General features: G+C 44.0%; 1 protein-coding gene across 2 annotated transcripts in view; it reads right to left on the bottom strand.

Annotated features, from left to right (window-relative positions):
• The window catches only part of Rcan1 (regulator of calcineurin 1), an 84,237-nt gene that overhangs the window by 5,176 nt on the left and 58,274 nt on the right, over window positions 1-20,787 (bottom strand). The window contains exons 1-2 of one of the 2 annotated variants that reach the window (XM_076867390.2): window positions 3,134-3,405; window positions 575-748 (exon numbers count right to left, since the gene is read on the bottom strand). In XM_076867390.2, the coding sequence (XP_076723505.1) occupies window positions 575-748; window positions 3,134-3,220 (261 nt within the window). In that variant the 5' untranslated portion in view covers window positions 3,221-3,405. Of the gene's footprint in view, window positions 1-574; window positions 749-3,133; window positions 3,406-20,787 lie in introns of those variants that run through there. The other variant, XM_076867389.1, reaches the window with a different exon arrangement.

Raw genomic sequence — 20,787 nt, 5'->3', positions numbered from 1 at the left:
TGAAGAACTGCAGTGTCAATAGCACCTGCCACAGCTTCTGGAAGGCAGATGTGAAAGGACAGGACAAGTGCCAGGTGGAACAGGTGTGATTCCAGGAAGAGCTGGGAAATGGCCCTGGCACACCTGCAAGCTCACTAGAAGAAGGGGGGGGGGTGCTTTCTCTCTCGCTACTCAACTCCAGAAGGCCAAGTGTCATTTCTGAGGTTGTTCTCAAAATCACTGCCTTCTTAAAATAAGTACAAGACAGAATTCAGAGCATTAATTTTGCCTTTCTTGAGATGAATTCTTGGGTTTTCCATATATAATATCATCAATGTATAGATGGTCTTAAAAAAGGATGGGAGGAGCAGGGCACAGTGGCACACACCTGTAGTACCAATGATTCAGGAGGCTGAGGCAGGAGGATAGCATGTTTGAGACCAGTCTCAACAACTTAGCAAGACCCTTGTCTCCAAATATCTCCAAATAAAAAAAGGGGTGAGAGTTCAATTCATAGTACCATCAAAAAAAAAAAAAAAAAAAAGGATGGGAAGAGAGATGCATGCATAGCCAATGCACCTGACTCCTGACTCACCTGAGCAAAATATAACTTCATTTCCTTCCCAAGAAACTCAGTCTTATGCAGCTGCAGTCTGGCATCAGCTGCAGACAAGGGGTTGCTGAAGTTTATTCGGACACGTTTGAAGCTCTTAAAATACTGAAAGGTGATGTCCTTGTCATATGTCCTAAAGAGGGATTCAAATTTGGCCTGAAAAATAACAATAAAAATAAAAGGAGTTGAAATTTATCTGCATGTGACCTTTGACTAAAGGACATCATTACATTGTTGAGTAAAGAAATGAGTTACCAACCACTTCAAGAATTCCTAACTTCCTTCTTAAGGAGATGCTGCCATTTCTTTGTGCATTTTTGTTAGGCACACACTCTACTTCTGAGCAACATCCTTAGTGGACACAGCCCCTTTTAGGCCAATTACAATTACAGGTGATTTTATAAGAAGGTAAGAAGAAGACTTATTAAACTCACTTAATCAGCAGAACAATACCAATAATTAAATACTTCTTATGATAAGAGAAAAAAAAATATTTTTAAAGCAGAATGAGCATTTTCCTAGAAGGTTTAATTTGGCAATTCCTTATTCCCAGGCCTGATATTCCTATGAACTTCCTTATCCTGGGCCACTCCAATCCTGCCATTTAGCTAAGGGCGATTTTATGATTTTACCTATGTCAAATATTTCTTTAGGGCTTAAAGTGTTAAGTACAGCTAATTTGGGAAACTTTTTTTTTTTTAATTGAACAATGAACTTAAAAAGTCTTGCATTTCTTAAAGGAAGTAGTTTAAAAATTCCCACTATTTTTTAAAAAATCTTAGTTTGTTACTTAAAAAAGTAAAATGATGCTGGTTTAAAATTTATGTACTGCAAATGGACCCATTTCTGCACTGGCTTGAATACAGACAGGCACTCGTCATGAGAGAGTGAAAAGTAGTGAAACAACCCGAGCTCCTAGAAACGCCCAGCTGTGGGATTACCAGCTCTGATTCAGCCTCCAGCCCACCAGCCTCCGGGGAGAAGCTCTGGGGAGAGACCTGCCAGCGGGGGAGTGGGGCAGCGGGTGGTGGGCAATGGGGACTTCAAGGAAGATTGCATGGGCTTTCAGACGCTGTTGGAGTCTTTTTCCAAACTGAACACTTGGGACAGGTTGTAGGAACCCGTGTGAAAGGCGGCAGAGCGCCCGGATCCCGAGCACCGTGCCCTCTAACGTGCACCGCGCGGATCCTCTGCAAGAATATTCGCGGCTGGAAAGGGAGGGCCTGGTCCCCGGAGCGCTCCCCCGCGGCTGCGGCAGGAAAGCGGCGCTGCGGCCCCGGGGCAGGTGGTCGCGGCAGGGGCAGCAGCTCCCAGCCTCGTTTTCGCACAAGCCTGAGCTGCTCTTTCCCACCAGGGGCTCTGCAGAGGCACGTGTGAAAGGACGCGCCTGACAGCGATTTCAGCCGGCCGCCGGCTACTATTCCCCACCTCTCTCCGTGGCCGAGCTGCCAGGGTGTCTCGCTAGATGGGGAATTTCGCATGACCTCATCAGTAGGCACTGTGACCAACTGTGTAGTTCTGACGTTGTGATTCAGAATTTGGGAGAGATGACTTTGATGAATAATTTTAGAATATAACTCAGGGCTCAGGATCAGAACAGAGAAATCCACATTCTCTGCTAAATCCCCATTCCTACCACATCATTCTCTTATTTGTTCTAATCTAGTTATTATAGTGGTTCAATAGCATTAGAATATGCTGTACCATCTAGTTAAAAAAAAGAAGCAAACTGTGGTCCCAGATCAAAATCCTAGTACACAATTATGAAGTTAAATTTGATTTTAAAAAGAAGAAGAAAAAAACCTTTGCATGTTCCCATATGGCTTTGGGTATAAAGCATATAACACAAACACCATCCCTCAAACAGAACATACACAATATTCATTTATGTATATTATTAAAAACTCAGATAGCTGGGTAGCTATCAACAAAATATCTGACATTTTAACCAAACGAAGAAGAAAAGTATAGCGATTAAAATTACTAATTATATTAATTAGTAATTACGTCAATGAGATCTGCTGCCCAGGAGGCACATTAATCCCACGTTTAAATTATTTATCCCAGTGTGATGATTTGCTAAGGCGCATTTTCTCTAGCTGGTCTAATCTGGAAGCTAGAGGCAGACCCTTATAATTACTATAAACACGCAATAAGTTGAGAATATTTATCTAAGACGAAATCAAATTATTCTGAACTCTAGCTGTAAAAGGGTGGTTCTATGCACGATGAGAAGAGGCCTCCCTGGAAAGGTCCTCCCACACCTTCGGAATGAAAACCATGCAATTTCCAAACTCTGCCTCGCTGGGAAGCTGGTCCAGTAACCTAGATGCTTTCAAATTCTGAGATCTCTAAAAATTCCCTCATCTTAATTCCTAAAGCAACAGCTTTTGATTTTCAAGACTCAAAATACTATGGACTTATTTCAAAACCCCCAAACCCACGAGAGAGCCACACACCCACACGTATTTCAGTTAATAGTCCTAATTAGCATAATGCTTTGAAAACTCTCGAAAAATCACATTACAGGAGAAGCCTTACCCTGGTTTCACTTTCGCTGAAGATCTCACTGTTTGCCACACAGGCAATCAGGGAGCTAAAACTGTAGTTAAAGTTTCTAAAATGCATCCTGCTTTCTTACAGGGAGAGCACTAGAGGCCCCCGCAGCCAGCTTCTTTTCCAAGAGACTGTAGGTCCCTTCTTGAGCCGGCGCTTATAAAGCACGGAGGGGGAGGGCCAGGCCCCTGGGAAAGAAAAAAAAAGCCCAGCGTCCAGAGCATCCTGTTTGGACAGCAAATTCCTGAGTCAAGTCCTGCATGCTCGCAGGCAGACAGGGACAAAGTGTAAGTTTCTACTGGAAAGAGGTGACGTCAACACCTTAGTCATTTTCCCTATGCTAATTAACTCTGCTCGGGAGGATGGAAAACCAGCTGAGGTTGCTTCCCAGCTGCCCTGTCCACCCTCTCGCAGCATAGTTTCCACTGGTAGTAATTCCATTCAGCCACTCAGAAGGCATGCTCGGCGGCTGAATGGGACGGCCCTTCTTAAGATGGAAAATGTTACAGAAGAACAAGGACGAAGGTCCACTGCAGTAAACAGCAATTAGCCTCCAGGGCCACTTGGAGGCTTTGGGAGACCTCGAAACCCAAGTCTTGATGAGTTGCTTGATCCCTGTAATTTCCTGACAGCCTCAATCAGTGTTTCAGCTGGGGCCTTAGAGAAAACATTTTGAAATCTGTCTTGGTCAATGAACTCTGCTTTTAAAGAAAAAAGTGGGATTTATTTTGAAATGTAGTGTTTCCCTTTGTTTTTTGTTTTTTCCAATTGAACTTTATTGGATGAATGTCCCAATTCCCACTTGTGTTCTACAGGAATATGGTGGGAAGAGATACTAAAGCAATCTTAAGAGTTTTCATTTGAAAACTTTATTATTGTAATCTGAGAAATGGGGGGGGTACAACACTTGGCTCATTTACTAATGGCTACTGAATTCAGGCAAAGATAAAAAAATATTTCAGAGGGCTGAGGGTGGGGCTCAGTAGTAGAGAGCCTGTCTCAAGCCCCGGGTTCCATTCCCAGCGCCATGAAAAACAAAACCCAAAATATTTTAGAGAATCTAGCCTCTGAAACCGAGAAAAAAAAAATACAATAAATAAGGAGGTCTCTTTAGAGACTCAGACTATTTTTTTTTTTTTTATTTAGGAAAGAAAGAAAAAATGGAAAGAATATACACTATAATTGAAAAGCTAGTAGAGGGGGCTCTTGTTCATGAGATGCCCAGTCTGGAGCATCCTGGGATGGAAGGCTGATTTCAGTTTTTTCAAAAGGTCACAACTCTAACTTCTAAGCACTTTACCAACTTGGATTCCTAGGCTGTCTGGTCCTGGGTCCCTCCTCCTCTCTCCAGTTTCATTATCACCTGAAAGCATTCAAGTTATTTAAGTGTTCTCTAGGTTAGGGGCACACAGGACCAGTGCTTCAACTTCCAAAAGTTAAATAGACCTTCCCATTCATATTTAAAAATTAACTTCAAAGCAAATATCATTAAAGTCAGCCAATAATTAAAAACAATGTATGCAACAGGGAAAAACAAAGCAGCACATTTATCTCTCCTAAAAAAGGAAAAGTCATCTTTGGATGAGTGAGCGTTGCTTCATTTCAATGCACTGAACCTCGCTGCCAACCGCAGGGTTACATAAGAAGCCAGTTATGGTGTTTGGGTGCCAAATTACCCATAGCTCCCAACCTGAAAATACCCAAATACATTTATTCTAAAAAGCCTGGAACACTGAACAGTAGTGTGCGTCCGGCACCAAGGAGGAAGTGCTCAGCCAGGATGGCACTGTGTGACAGCGGGGACCTGCCTGGGGGACCTGCACTTTCAGGCAGATCTGGCGACCTGGAGGCATCTGCCAGGAGTCAGGGTTGTGGTGTGCGTGAGGTGGGTGGTGGTGTATGTGGGGGGACTGAGGGAAAGGGATGGAGACAGAGGACACAGCACTGCTCCAGAGCTCAGAGAAGTGCCCTCCCTGTGGTCCCACTCTGCCTTCTTTTCTCTCCTGGAGTTCACTTTGGTAAAGAGCATTAAAAGGTGAACAGAGGAGCACGAGAACACTGATTCCATTGTCCTCCTCTTTTCTTTAAAAAACCATGACACAAATTTGGTTTGGGGGCAAAACCGGAACACTCTGTCCATCTGAAACAACAGCACTGGCACACTGGAATGTTCTGTTTTAATTTCATATGAATGAGGAACAAAAAGAAGTGAGGTATGTAAAGATCGTTCAACTGTTTTTGCTCATAGAAATGATAGGTCTTCCACCAGGCTGCCCCAAAGCCTAGCAAAACATGATTCTGTACCTGCCTTTGGACTGATCAGCTCCATGGAATCAAACCTGAGCACTTCCATTTTTAGATCTAATAGGAGCAGGTCAAGATGATACCTGCCATTCTGTAAGGAGGCTGGAATGGACGTTTCTGGCAAAAATAAAATAATTAGGTCACAAAACATGTCAGGGCCCTAGACTAGAAGACAGACCCCCTAGGATCTGCCACCTGAAGTCTCCTTGGCTGCAAGGGGAGAAGCATGGGCAGATTTAATAAGAGTGATGCAGGTAGTATCATGATACCTGACCTCAAACCACACTGCAGAGCTACAGTAACAAAAACAGCAAGGTACTGCCACTCAAGCAGACGTGACGAGCAATGGAACAGAGCAGAAGACAGAGGAAACCCACCAGACATAGCCATCAATCCTTATCTGATCCTTGACAGAGATGCCAAAAACACATGCTGGAGAAAAGACAGGCTTTTTAACAAACAGTGCTGGGAAAACTGGATCTCCAAATGTAGAAGAAGGAAACGAGATTTCTGTCTCTCACCCTGCACAAAAATCAACTGAAAGTGGATCCAGACCTAGGGATTAGACCAGAAACACTGCAACTGCTAAAAGAAAACAGAGTCAACACTCCAACATGTTGGAGTAGGCACCAACTGCCTTAATAAAACCCATAAAGCTCAACAAATAAAACCAAAAATGAATAAGTAGGATGGCATCAAATTAAAAGCTTCTGTACAGCAAAGAAAGCAAGAGCATGTAGAACCTACAGAATGGGAGAAAATCTTTGCTAGCTACTCTCTTGACAGAGGATTAATATCCAGCATACATAAAGAACTCAAAAACTTAGCACCAAAAATAAACAAGCAAAAAACAAAGCAAAGCAAACAAACAAAAACACATCAGAAACAAAAATAACTTAACACACACACAAAAAGAAAATCAACTGGGCAACTAAACAGACATTTCTCAAAAAAGATGCAAATGACCAACACATATATGAAAAAATGTTCAACACCCTTAGCAATCAGGGAAATGCAAATCAAAACTACACTGAGAACTATGTAATGTTTTGAACAACCTACAATAAAAATTAATTTAAAAAAAAACTACACTGAGATCTCTCTGCAGTTAGAATAGCAATCATCAACAATACAAATAGCAATAAGTGCTGGAGAATATGTGAAGGACAGGCACATTCATGCATTGTTGGTGGTTCTGCTAATACTAATTAGTATTCTCTGAAAAGCAGTATGGAGAGTTCTCAAAAGAACAAGAATAGAACCACCATATGACCCAGCTATCCCACTTCTTGATATTTATCCCAAGGAATTAAAATCAGCATACTATGGCAACACGCACACACCAATGTTTAAAGCAGTATAATTCACAATAGTCAAGTTATAGAACTAGTCCAAGTGTCCCTCAGAAGGTGAATGGATACAGAAAATGTGATATATATATATATATATACACACACACACACACACACACACACACACACACACAATGGAATTTTACTCAGCCATAAGTAAGAATGAAATTGTGTCATTTGTTGTTATGCTAAGTGAAATAAGTCAGACTCAGAAAGTCAAAGGTCAAATGTTTTCTTTCATTTATGGAAGTTAGAAATAAGGAATTAAAAGAAAAAAGAGATCACATGAAAATAGAAGGAGAACAATGGAGCAGAGGAGGGGCACCTAGGGGAGGGAGGCAGAGAGGGGAAGGGGAGGAACTGGAACGAAATTTACTGAACCACCCCATGTGCATGTATGATATATCATACAAATCCCACTTTTATGTGTAACTATAATGCACCAATTAAAAACCATGAGGTAGAACAATAGAGTAAGGGAAGGGGATCAGGGAGAGGAAGGAGAGCTGGGGAGACAGTGGTTGTGGGGACTGAAATACAGTGAAGTCCGACATATACATTTATGAATATGTCAAAATGAACCCCACAATTATGTATAACTGTAATGTACTAATAAAAAATACACAGATATTCAAAGTAAATCAAACAAAAAGGTGTGGGGGGGGCAGGGGGGACTCTCCTACTTGTCCATTGCTTGTGGTTTGGGAGACAAGTACATTCTTGATTCTTGTTTGATAGTCAAATGTGATTGATTTGGAGACAGCAGTGCCCACAGCAAAGTCTCATTAGAACTCTTGAAAAGCATACTAAACATTGCACTCAAAACAGTAAAACGAAACTAGAAGCTAACAAAGAAATGAAATGCTTTAGTCAATTCAAAGCTTTAGATGTTTTGCATTTCTTCCACCCACACCATAAAAGCCATAAATGAATCTCTTTAACCTGCATTTGCCTCCTCTGGCTCCAAGCAGTTAGAGGGTATTTGCATTAAGAAGTTTCTATTTTGGGTGAGGGAAAATTGAGGTTTATGCTGAATTCCATCATTCCCTCACAGCATTCCTACAGCGCAGCTAGGATGACCTCAGAACTCCCATTATAAACCCCACAGAGCTGACAACGGCCCTGGCAACAGGCCACACAGGAAGCCTGGGACAAAACCAAGCGACCAGGAAGGGAAACTGAGGCTTGACTGGGAGGTCGACCAACGTACAGAGAAGAAGGAAGCAATTTGCAAAGGTCTTTTTGGGAAAAATGGCAACCTACTAAATAGATGCCAGGCTAATAAAAATCCCCCTTTACCCTGGTGTTTAGCTCCTGGGACAACGGCAGGCCTTGTTTTGTTCTGTTTGGGGAAGACTTGCTGGTAATTAATGTCTGTAGCCCTTCCCTGCCAATGCAGCACTGTCCCTCCACCTCCATGCTCCTTGGGTGCCACTGCCCTGCTTCTAGGTCCACGCAGCAGGGCACGACCCTCTGCGTGAGGGAAGAACATGTCCAACTTAATACACGCTCACCTTGACTTCTTTTATGGCATGTTTTATAAGGTGTGCCATGTAAAGCAGACTTTACACAGAATTTACAAATAAACTGCTCGGCTGGCAGAGGTACTCAAAGAATGAGGTTCACGATCAAGAACATTTGGACACCATTTGTCTAAGCAGTGGTGTGATTCAATTCCCTGTTTTCTTTAGGCCTTTTCATAACCAGCGAGTGTGAAGAAAGAAAGTAGGAAGAGCATTCTTCTTTTTGATAGCTATAAAGGAATTTCTATTTTTAGCCACTCTCAGAGGTAATCAGGGAATGGCTCAGGGGAGGCCAGATGTGGACTCAGGGATTCTGGCTCTTAGTGTTGCTTTAATTCTGGGAAAATGTGCTTGGCCATAAGGAAGGGTCACCATTTAAAAGAAAATGGAAAGCAAAGTGACAGCGTTTCAAAGAAAATGCAAAGTAGAGCAGATAACTTTTCCTTTGGGATGGGCTCTGAGGGCTCTGACTGCTAAAGAATGTGCCGAGGAAACCAGGGAAGTGCTCCATCCCTGAGGGAGAATGAGAACCAAACTCTAAATCTGAAATAAGAAAATTACTTTTTAAGTGTGACAGGTTTCATCGTCTGTAGGAAAACTGAAGAAGTGATAATAAATGTCAGCCTGCTGGCACACATCACTGACACTTTGAAAAGAACAGAGAAGTCTGGAATAACATTTTATACTTTGTACAAGTTAGTACAAGAAAGTGTGCAAATAGTTTGAATAATACAAAAGTTATATGAATAGCTTACTTATGCCAGTGTCAAAGGTGATGGGTGCAAATGTACTCTGGGTTCCTTCTGCTAAAGGTGAAATGCTAAGCACACTTCAGCGAACCTACCAAGGTCAATTCAAGTTCATGGTGGATGTAAAGAAAAATCATCATCATGGAAAGAAAGAGAGAAAAAAAGAAAAGGAAATCACCCATCTAAGGTTGGGAGGAGGAGTTATTCCTGAAGACAGAGGTCACAATTCTCAGCAGATTCCATCTGGTTTGTTGAATTCCATGTGTGCTCTGACTCCCATTAACTCTTGCTTCCTTATTACCTCAACCTTTCCTTAGTACATAAAGATTAACCACCCCTCTGGAACTTCTTGGAAAAACACTGTGCCATGTTAAAGATGAAGAAATAGCCACAGGCAAATCAAAACTAGACTTAATGACTTGGAGACCAGCAGATGAGGATTAAGGGAGGTAACATTTATTTAGAGATTACTAGGACCTAAAGCCACCCTAATTAATCATTTCTTTTTTTGTTTCTTAGTCTGTTCCTTTCCAGACCCACCTTGCTTTGATTACCGATTTTGACTTCTGCTTTGATGCCATTCTCAGCCAGAGGCACAATCTGCAGTGAACAAAACCTGGGCAAGAATGGCTGCCCAGGAGTGGGCGGTGAACGTCCACCATGACCAGCATCGCTCCCTGATGCCTGGCTGTATTTATTCTAGTGCAAAGTGGCCCTCACCACCTTAGGCTCAATTCTTTCCCTAGAATCCATTCTTTCACCTTAAAAGGATGAGCTCTACTTTCTAATGTTGATGTCCATGGATGAACCTTGCTCTTCCCCAGCAGGATTTCCTACTTATGTGGGAAGGACTGAGACTACTATGCCTTGGCTAGGACTTGTTCTGGAAGCTTCTCCCAGGCAGCCTGGCCAAGTGCTGGGGACGTAGGAACACCACACCAATACCTGGTGAGTGACTGGCTGAACTAAATAGATCAAAAGGCAAGGAGTTCATGGAGGAAAAGGAAAAGAACCAGCAAGATGGGAATCTGGAAATCGTCAACACCAGAGAGAAACACAATCTCAACAACTCTGCAAAGCAGAGCTCGTCTCCACACCCAGTCTTAAAACTAAGGAGGAGTCCACTCAGAAATAGTTTTCAGTGTATGTGTGCTCTTACCTACTATTTCCATTCCATCCACACACCCTGTTTCCATGTCTGTAGTGAGAAATCCCGGCAGGGCTATTGCATGTGCTTTCTTATTTTGCATTCTTTGCTGACTACTTAAAAGTCAGATAGTAAGTGGCATGAAGAGACATGTACCCTGCTATCCTCGTGAAGCAATGCAATCCTGAAAATGTGCTTAAGGAAAGATCAGCCCAAATACACAACTAATAAGATCCACAAAAGAGAATGAGTGTGCCGACTTCACTCATCAGGAAAATCTGTGTGTTCCTGTCAAGAGCCCAAGACTTGGGTTCATGTCTTTGCACCGAGGGCCTGAGGCATAAGAGCTGCTCCTTCCTCTCTCAGGCCAAGATGGCTCGGTCAGTTTACTCCTTGGGAACTGGTAGCCTCCAACACTTAAAAAGAAATAAGTCTCAATATTGAAAAATCGGGGGCTTTCACATAGAACTGTGTTCGTACATTTTGGGGGGTAAAGGGAAAGGAGGAGCATGTGGCACTGTGGTCCTGAATACCATGTGTTTTTGGCTAAGCAGGTGCCTTTAGTGGAAACCAGGGATCTCCAGTACCAGGGTCGCCACCACTCCTGTGGTCTCACACCTGCCCCTCCACCGATGACTGACCCCAAAGGCATTTAAATTTTCAGCTCTGCTTAATTTAGTAATTCATCAAAACAGATCAGTCAACCCCTAGAGCCAGGCACTGGGTGTGGTGGCTGTAGGCACAGGCAGAGCAGCTTAGCCATCCTGGCTAGGGCCCACGCTGTCCTCTGTCAAATGATCTGCACCAAATTATGCTTGTGGAAAGCACATCTCTCCTCTCCTCCTGGCAGCTCTGTGTGTGTGCTGTGTGGCCCATTCACTGGCACAATGAATTCCCCTGGTGACTCCCTGCGCATCTTGGGAATGTTCTCTCCCTCCCCTTAAATCACACTCTAAATACTGAGAGACCTGGTTATAGGGATGACCTTGACTCCTCAAATACATAGAAACCAGAGTTGATTTCTTAAAGCAATTTTTAGTAAAAAAAATGATTGGGCCATAAGAGGGAAGTGAACAATATGGCTAAGAACTGGAACTCTGATTCATCTCTAGATCTCTATAGAACTAGCTTATGTTTGATCAATCATCTAATATTGACAATAACTTGGGAAGATTATGCCCAACTTCATCTTTTTCAGAAACCCTTCCATTAGTCTAGTCCACTTTGGGCTCTTCCATTCTAAGAAGGTCACAATGGCTCTACTCCCCTCAGAAGAGGGAAAATACTTTGGCCTATACAATAATCAACTAGTCAACCCAATCAACCAACTAGCCAATCAGCCAGCCAGCCAGCCAATCAACCAACCAGCCAGCCAGCCAACTAACCAACCAACCAACCAACCAACCAGTCAACATGGCAGCCAACCAACCAACTAGCCAGTCAAAACAACACACAACCAGTTACCCAAACAACCAGCCAGCTGGCCAGCCAACCAACTAACCAACTGCCGCTGCCTTCTAGACTCTGAGACAGAGGTCCTTGTGCAGGAGATTTACTGGGGGAAAGCGAGGGGAGAAAGCAGGGCTGGCAGAGGGAAGGTGGAGTAACAATAGGATGGCCTGCTGACTCTCGGGGAGTTCTGGGGGAACTGCACTGATCAGCAGTGGGACAAGGGCTACCCTGGTGAAGGGGCGGAAATTGGGTGGGGTGGCTTGTTTCAGGATGAAGTAATCCCCAAAGTGGGCAACAGCCAAGAGGACACAGAGACAAATCTCTATTTTGGGGTATATCACAGTGTCCACTTCACCAACCAACCAACCAGAAACAAGTTGAAGAAATTAGAAGGCTCCAAAGATTTGTACCTAATGTCAAGCATCTGAGATCTCTGACAAATATAACCGTTAGCTCATCTATCGCTGGGAAGAACTTCAAAAGGAATGTGGGAGGGCTGGGGTTGTGGCTCAGTGGTAGAGCGCTGGCCTAGCATGTGTTCGATTCTCAGCACCACACATAAATAAATGAATTTTTAAAAAGGTCCATCAACATCTTAAAAAAAAAGAAAGAAAGGAAAATATGGGTAAAAAAAGTAGTGAACTCTATAGTTTACTTACTCTCAGTGCAAACCACATCAACTAGAACCTGAAGAGGGACCCAAAAATGTCACTCCTATGAATTCATTCTAAGGAAATTCTCAGGGCCATGGGCAAAGATTTAGATGCAAACATATCCCTGTATGTCTATTTATGCAATATCTAATCAGTGACCAGACGATAAATATGCTAAACCCATTCAACAGACTATGGAGCTACTCACAGTAAGGAAGTGAAGACTACTTAATGGCAAAAAAGATGTTCAAGACTTGCTGTTAAGGCACTAGGTGTGGTGGCGCATGCCTGTAATCCCTGTGACTCGGGAGACTGAAGCAGGAGAATAGCAAGTTGGAGGTCAGCCTCAGCAATTTAGCAAGACCCTAAGCAACTTAGCAATACTCTGTCTCAAAATTTAAAAAATAAAAAGGGCTGGGGGGGGGTGGAGCTCAGTGGTAAAGCATCCTTGGGTTCAATCCCTAGTACCAAAAAAGGTTTCAAATTATGTTTAGTGCTGTGACTGTTTTGGTGAAAAAAGGGAAGAATTATAGTAAAGAAGATTACAAAAATAATAAAGCAAAGAGAAACAACAGAGAAAGAAGCAAAGAAAAAAAACATTAAAAAATAAGATTCAATTGGTTTAACAAAATTTTCACAGTGAACACTGATTACTTTTGTAATAAAGGATTCCTCCCCACCCCCAACTAGATGCTATATTTCAATGGCCAAGATAACTGTGGTTAACAGATACACAATGTAAGGTTAAAGGTAATCAGAGAGGAAAATCTACGTCCCCCCTCCCTTTTCAGCTGTAGTTTGGTATCATGGCTTTTAATTTATTTGTACTGTTTACTATGCATAATCCCTAAACCTGGTGTTTCGACTCTGCCAATTGTTGAAAAATTCCCATTTCTTACCTGAACACTTTTAAAGACAGGGATTTCACTAGAAAACATCCATTTTGCTTTCTATTGCTAACCTCTCCTGCCAACCCTCTTTACCTTGTGAAATACCCAATTAATCAATTGTGCTGGCTGAGCTATTCCCATGAGTCAGGGCTCTGCACATGCCAGAAACGGTCACTGCGATGCACCACAGGTGGCTGACCAAGCTCTGCAGATGCGTGAGCAGAAGTCATGAAGCGCATTCTGCAGACTCCAGAGAGTGGCCAGCAGAGGATATCCCACATTCTTTGGAAAATCTGCCATCTGGGCAATGCAAGTGACCTCCAGCCAGCCAGCATACCTTCTCTGAGTGAAACTATGCAATTCTTTCTTGTGGAACCCATGACCTTCGTGTACTCCCTTCTCATCTGCATTAGTTTCCATTCTTCTTAATGCTCAGGAAGCACATCCTGGTCTTTTCCTTTCTCCCTGCAAGGTCCCCTCCTTGGAGCCCTCTCTTCTAACAAGACTGGAATGTTAAGCAATAAACTATTTCCCATTTTGGTGTTAATGACAACAGCTGTTTAATGTATAAGGCACTGCAAGAGAATTTGTATTTAATCAGCACATTCTGGAGATCAAAGTCCCAACCCCAAAGGAATGCATTGCTGAGGGGAAAATTCCAGGCAGCAAGTCAGTTACAGGGCAGATAGACCCCACCTGGGCTCTTCTGGGGCTAGAAGTTGCCTACCTGGGCAAGCACCTACATGGAACAGACTTCCAAGTCTAAAGGAAAATCATGAGCCTGTCCATTCATCCAACCACCATTTATTAAGGATCTGTGCCAACCTGATCCCAAGGCTGAACCCAAGTGTTGAATTACCCCTATTACACAGTGTCATAACACAAGGGACCTCTAGTTCTTAGCATCCACCGCATTTTAATTGGTTTCCTCTACTAAACTAAGAGTAGATCAAGCCACAGACCCTAGAACAGTTAAAGTCCTTCATAAACATGTGCAGAACAAAACATGTGGCCAAGTACCTGACTCTTGACGGGAGATAGGAGGAGGGAAGGGTGGGCACTCCTTCAGAAAGCTCACAGACAAATCAATCAAGAAACCCTAAGCCACTGCCAGGGTTCAGTACAGTATCAGCACTCTACTGGGAACTCCGAAAGCCTAAGACACAAGTTTTGCTCCTACAGGGGTTTAACAGAGCAGCTTGGGAGACGGGACTGCAACTCTGGTGACAAGATAACAAAAATGATCTCTCTTGTGTGATGCAGAGGCTCAGAGCTCAGGATGATCTGAAAGGCTAGTCCAGTAGGTCATGATCCCATCTCAATATTGAACGGGTCCAGTTATAGAAAGTCCTGTGGATTAAGGACTTGATAATAGGAAAGATTGGAAATAGGGAAAAAAATAAGTTTTGTCATTACTGCCTAAAGTATATATATTAGGCATGTTAATTTTCATGCAGAATCAAATAAGGAGCTACTTTTATTAAAAGACATATCCACTTTATTCATTTTCAAGGAATTCCTTTGATCGATCACCTTAGTTTTGGATGAATTCGGTTAAGTGCTAATATCTGTAATGTTCTGAATTTCTTGGAAATTCTACCTTTGTCTATTTTAAAATAAAAACAATCTATGCAATATATGTAGTTCATTTCTTATAGTTTGGTAAGAGCATAAAATAAGTAAATTAATGTCTTAGATAAAGTCTTCTGATAGACCATATACCTAATTTGGGCTTGGAGAACAGGTATACAGAATGGGACGAGGTGGGAGGATGCTGAGCGTGGTGTGCTGGGACCGGATGCTACACGCAGCTGTGATAAAGACAATTCTGGCAGACTGAGCTTTCCAAAGATGGCTCCAACACTGTCTCCCATCCCACATGGTCTTGTAGAACCTGGCCATTCCCCGTCAAGAGGGAGAATGTATGTCTCCTGCCCTTGAACACAGAGGGCCTGTGTGAGGGCCTCAACCAATACCATGTGGTGGAAAAGACACCATGTCACTTCCAAGGCAAAGTCACAAAAAGCCACAGACATCTACCTGTTCTCTCAGGATGCTCCCTTCTAGAACAGTTACCGTGTGGTCAGGAAGCCAAAGCAGCCCATGAAGAGGCCCACATGGAAAGGAACCAAGGCCTTCAGTCCAAAGCCCCAGCTGTGCCCACAGCTGACTGCCAGCACAGCTTGCCAGCTATGTTAGTGTGACATCTTGAGCAGAAGCTTAGACCCCAGCCCAGCAAACCCAGCAGACAGCACATGAAGGACAAAAGAACCACCCTGCAGAAACTGAGATGCACAAGCAAAACACACGGTCGCTGTTTTAAGCTGCCAAGTTCCTGGTGGCCGGGTGGCAGGTTTGCAGTAATAGTAACTGGAACAACGTTTCAGAGATAGGCAGACAGGGCAAGCCTTGTGATACTTAGACATGGAAAACAAGCAAGGAGGGTCAACGCGATGAGCTGTTTTCCACCTAGAGACAAGACCAGAAGAGTAGGGTCAGATATATAGTTCAGATCTTGAATGTTTCCAAGAGCCATGTGTTAAAGGCTTGGTCCCCAGGTTGGTGCTCCTGGGAGGTGGTAGAACCTTTAGGAGCTGGGGCCCAATGGGAGGTTCTTAGGTTACTGGGGGTGTCCCCTTAAAGGGGCTTATGGGACTCCGGTTCCTTCCTCTTCCTTCTTTACTTCCAGGTCATTTAAGGTTTTGCTTTCCCATGTGCTCCACCATGATGTGCTGCCTTGCCACAGGTCCAAAGCAATGAGGCAGACCCATCATGGACTGGCACCTCCAAAACTGGGAGCCAAAACAAACTTATTCTGTAAGTTAATTACCTCTGGTATTTTGTTACAGTGATGGAAGGTGACAAACACAGGACCCTTAGCAGGAACAATGGGATCACAGAGCTCCTTACAGGAATGGCAGGCTTCTTGTCATACATTCAGTGTCTAGAGATCTCCGTGAGGTGCCTAACAGTGTCACAGTGTGGACTCTGGAGCTACATTAGCTGGGTATGAACCATGATGCTCCATTTTTTTTGGCTGTGGTACTGTAAGCGAGGTTCTCAACTCCCATCTGCTTCACGTTCTTCTCTGGAAAGATGAGAATCACAGAGCCTACCTCATGCAGTTGTGATGGCACCAACAGACCACATGCATACACAGGGCTTGGCACCTAGGGGGTCCTAAGAAGGTGATCACTGATGTAATCCACAAAAACGTGGACCTCAGATTATAAGGGAGGCTGAGTAAGGGCCCCTCAGAGATGACTCCATTCCAATTCCAGACTAGGCTGCCACCTATGGCAAAAGGGACTTTGCAGATCAAGCTAATTAGAGTATGACTGGGAAATGATGGTTTATTAGGGGGGCTCCATGCACTCAAGGGGGTCCTTAAGAGAAGGAGACAAGGGGGCCAGGCAGAGATGGAGATGGGATGATGAGGCAGACGATGGAGTGATGTGGGGCCAAGAGCCAATGGGTGCAGTAGCTTCTGGAACCTGGGGAAAGGCAGGGAAAGGGAAAGGAACGCAGCCTGCAGATACCTAACTGTAGCCCACTGAGACTGGCCTCTAGAATTGCAGGGTAATAAAACTGCATTATTTTCAGCCATTAAAATTGTCCTGGTAATCTGTCACACTGGCAACAGGAAACGATTCAGACTTTAACCTTGAGAAAAGCAGCTTTATACAACACTGAGCAGACAGAATGCTCGAAAGATATATTTTGTAATCAATAAACTACTGCCCTCTTTATTTCCTCTCTTGTCTTAGCCTGGGGCAGAGGGAATGATATTTCCCTTTTGATGTTAGCATGTAGAATGGCCAAAGCTGGGCTCAGGTAGGCCTGAACATGAACACTGGCTGCAGCTCTTACTAGGGGTCCCTGAACAACGGGTGCTTGCAGGATGGCCACAATGGCATGTACAGCCAGAATCTGTCCTGATTGGCTTGATATCCATTTTGGCCAGAGCCCAGGATGTACTAGTTGCTATATATTTTGAAATATTACCTCTGGACTTGAATATTACCTCTAGACTTCAGTTTCTGCCTCAGTAGAGTAGGCACAACCTAAGTCAAAGGTTGTTGTAGAATTAGCAGAGACCTGCGCTTTCACACTGTGGTTCCCAGGGCAGTGGATCTGCATTAGCTGGGAACTTGATGGAATTGCAAATTCTTGCCTCACTGTGGTAGGTAGAATCCTAAAGTGGCCCCCAAGACCTTGCCCCTCATGTACATTGCCCTGAGATACTGACTCTGGTGGATTCTACTTCCATGTTTAGATTATGTTGCACTGGAGATTATGTAGGGAGCCCTTGGAAAGGACAGTCTTTTCTTGAAGTCGGAGATTTAATGTGAGAGACACCTCCACTGCTGACTTTGGAGATGGAGGGGCCAAGTGACTAGGAATGTGAGTGCCCTCAAGGAACAAGAGTAGCCCCTAAAAAGGGAACAGAGACCTGATGTGCCTGGGGACAGTCTCCTCCAGGGCCTCTATCAGGATGCAGCTCTGCCAAGGAGCTGGTCCCAGCTTAGTAATACCTTGAGCAGAAAATCCAGCCTTGAGTGCCTGCACTTCTGACCTTCAGACCTGCCAGAAATGGTGTTGCTATAAGCCATTAATTTATTACACAGCAAAAGAAAACTGACATTTACTCTGTGTTTTAGGAAGCCCTCCAGGTGGCGATGATGCATGTGCAAGTTTGAGCACCACCGGGGTGGGTAATGGGCCTGCCTAGCACAGTGCTGGGGGACCGAGAGCTGTATATATTATATATTTCCAGGATCTTCAGGCTTCTTTGTTGTATTTTAAAAGTTTTTAAAAGCACAAAAAAGAAAGATCTTCCAGAGTTGTCATTTCAGATATTAAGGTCAGGTTGATTGTTGGACATTCTGCAAATGACAGATAAGCTCTTCCTTTAAGGACATTCCCAAAGAAAGTGAGGGGACACATCAAGTCCTCCCATGGCTTCCATATGCTCTCTGAAGGAAAGCTAGCTCTGGACCATGCACTGCCCCTGCCACCTCTCAGCTCAGGTCCTGCCTCACTGGTTCCCAGTTCTGGCCATCCTGTTCTGGCTCACTGATGCCCCACCGGCCTGTCCTCAGGTCTTGGGACCTTTAGCCAAGTTGCTTCCTCTGCCTGCAGCATCTCCCACAGCTTCTCCTGGCTCATTCCTACTTTAACAGCATTTAAATATCACTCCCCAGACAGCTTGCTCTGGACCCCTGAGGTGGGCAGGTCCTCTGCTGGAGCTCCTTCTTCTTCCAGGACAAGTGTAATGGGTCCATGGTTTATCTTTGTACACCCAGGCTCCCCACTGAGATTCCCCTTGGGCTACAAAATGACTGCCTGTTTTCCCATCTAGCCAATTTTTGGAGATGACTCAGGGACATCTGTTGACTGAATGACTGAGGGAATTAATGATCAAGCTATGTGGAAACTCCAAAATATTGACCTAAAAAAGGAAGTTAGGGGGAAAAAAAAGATAATTGATCCATACCATTGAACTCATTTATAAGTGGTTTAAATAGTCAATTTTGTTACATATATTTGACCACAATTTTTAAAACTGGAAAACAAACACACAAAACCTCAATATCTCTTTCATTCTGAATTAAGCCCAGGGGCATTTTGCTACTGAGTTACATCCCAGCCCTTTTATTTATTTGAGACAAGGTTTGCTAAATTGCCAAAGCTGGCCTCAAACTTGTGATCCTTCTGCCTCAGCCTCCTGGACAGCTGGGATTACAGACATGTGCCATCATCATGCCCAGCCACCCTCAACCTTTTTAAATGACTGAGGGGAGTCTGACTTTGGGATTCAAGTCAATTAGCATTTGTTTCACGGGACATCTTCTAAGCCTTATCCTTGTCCGAGGAGCCTATTTATCCCCAAGAGAAAAAGTAAATGAAACAGCCCTGCTCTCAGGAAGCTCCCTTCTCTGGCTGGAGGAGATGTCTGTAGATGGGTTTCTCCTTTAAGTCTTGGTGAACAGCAGGAAGAGTGACACTCAGTGATAAGTGGCAGGAGCTGTGTGATGTGGATGTCAGGATCTGTCACTGAAGCTTGGAGAAGACTGGGCCTGCAGAACTTGCTCCATCACTTATTATAACATCTCCCACCCCGCCCCCGTTGGTGGGGAGCTGCTGGGACCACGTCTCCTGGGCCCTGGGCCTGCCCGTGGGGGTGGGTGGGTCTCTCTGTCTGGCTCCTCATATGCTTCTCAGGGGAAGCTAAGCCAAAAGGCAAAGGCAAGGCAAAGCCACAAAAGCAGACTCGAACCCCCCACCCGCCACCTCCCCATTTCAATGTCACCTCAAGCTTGTTTCTTGCCCTTGGGGGAGACTGTAGCACTCACAGTGGGCAGTTTGGGCCACTGGCACATTCCCCCAACCCAGCCAAGGACACTCTGAACACCAGCTTGATATCTGCTAACAACAGATTCTGCAAGGTCAGATGTGAGCGTTGGTCCCCACGGAAAACTGACTAGAGCCATGACAAAGGAGGTCACTTCAGAAATGAGGAAGTGGTCCGCAGGCTCCTTGTGGTTTCTGATGAAACCTGCTGCAATGTGGGACACGGGTGAGCGCAGGCACGGGGAGCACACACATGCACGCCCGCCGAGTGCTCCGGGGGAGGAGCAGGTGACCGCATCTGAGAGCCTGTGTTCTCATACGCTGCCAGCCCGTGATTTCTCTCGCTGTTTCTCAACTGACGACGTTTTGGATGAAAGGGTCTTTCTCTAGGTGGCCCTGTCCCTTGCCTTCGAGACTGTTCTCCTGGTGCTCTCCAGAATTTCCTCCACTGCTCCCTTTTCCCTCTTCCCCAAAACTCTCCAGCCACTCTCCCCTATCTGTTGCTACAACCCCAAAGTCTTCCAGGGATTTTCAAACATCCCTGGGAGTAGACCCTTGGGGAGTATATAAATCTGGGATCTAAAATTAAGCAGGTGTTTTAACATCCTAAGAATAGCCCTAGAACACCAAATGCACTTATTCAATTTCTTGTTCAACAGGAAAGAATGACTTCTTCCAGTGCAGAGTGCCTCTGAAACAAATCATTTCAAACAGGTCCAAAGGGATACTGGTATTGTCTGGATCTCCAAAGCTGGGCTGAGCAAAGATGCAGTAAACATGTTGACAGACTTCTATCCACCCTGGATAAAAGGAAATTCCTGAGATATACACAATGCTCTTTGACCATCTGAAAGACACTCAAAGAAAGCGATTTATGGAAATAAAATGGATAAGAACAAACATTTTGGTGACTTAGAAAATGGCCAGAAATCATATCAGGCAAAGGTTTCCTTTTTTTCATTAAAAATATCCTGCCTAGTAACAACTCCCTACCCCCAACCCTTCTTGCCAGCAAGCCAAGAACTGGCTAAACTCTGGTTCCAAGAGGAAATGACATTAAAATGTTGACTTTATAGCACTGCTTGGCAGTTTCATCCTCATTGTTAGTTTTTTTTTTAATGTAAAAAATATTCTCTTTGTTTCAGATTAAATAGGCTATAACTGAAAATCATTTACTGGTATATTTAAATTATTTGAAAAATCCTAATAATGCTG

Source organism: Callospermophilus lateralis, chromosome 10, assembly GCF_048772815.1.
Source record: "Callospermophilus lateralis isolate mCalLat2 chromosome 10, mCalLat2.hap1, whole genome shotgun sequence".
Lineage (NCBI taxonomy): Eukaryota > Metazoa > Chordata > Mammalia > Rodentia > Sciuridae > Callospermophilus > Callospermophilus lateralis.
The sequence above is the reverse complement of the archived record's forward strand: the minus strand, read 5'-3'. Positions and strand labels throughout refer to the sequence as shown.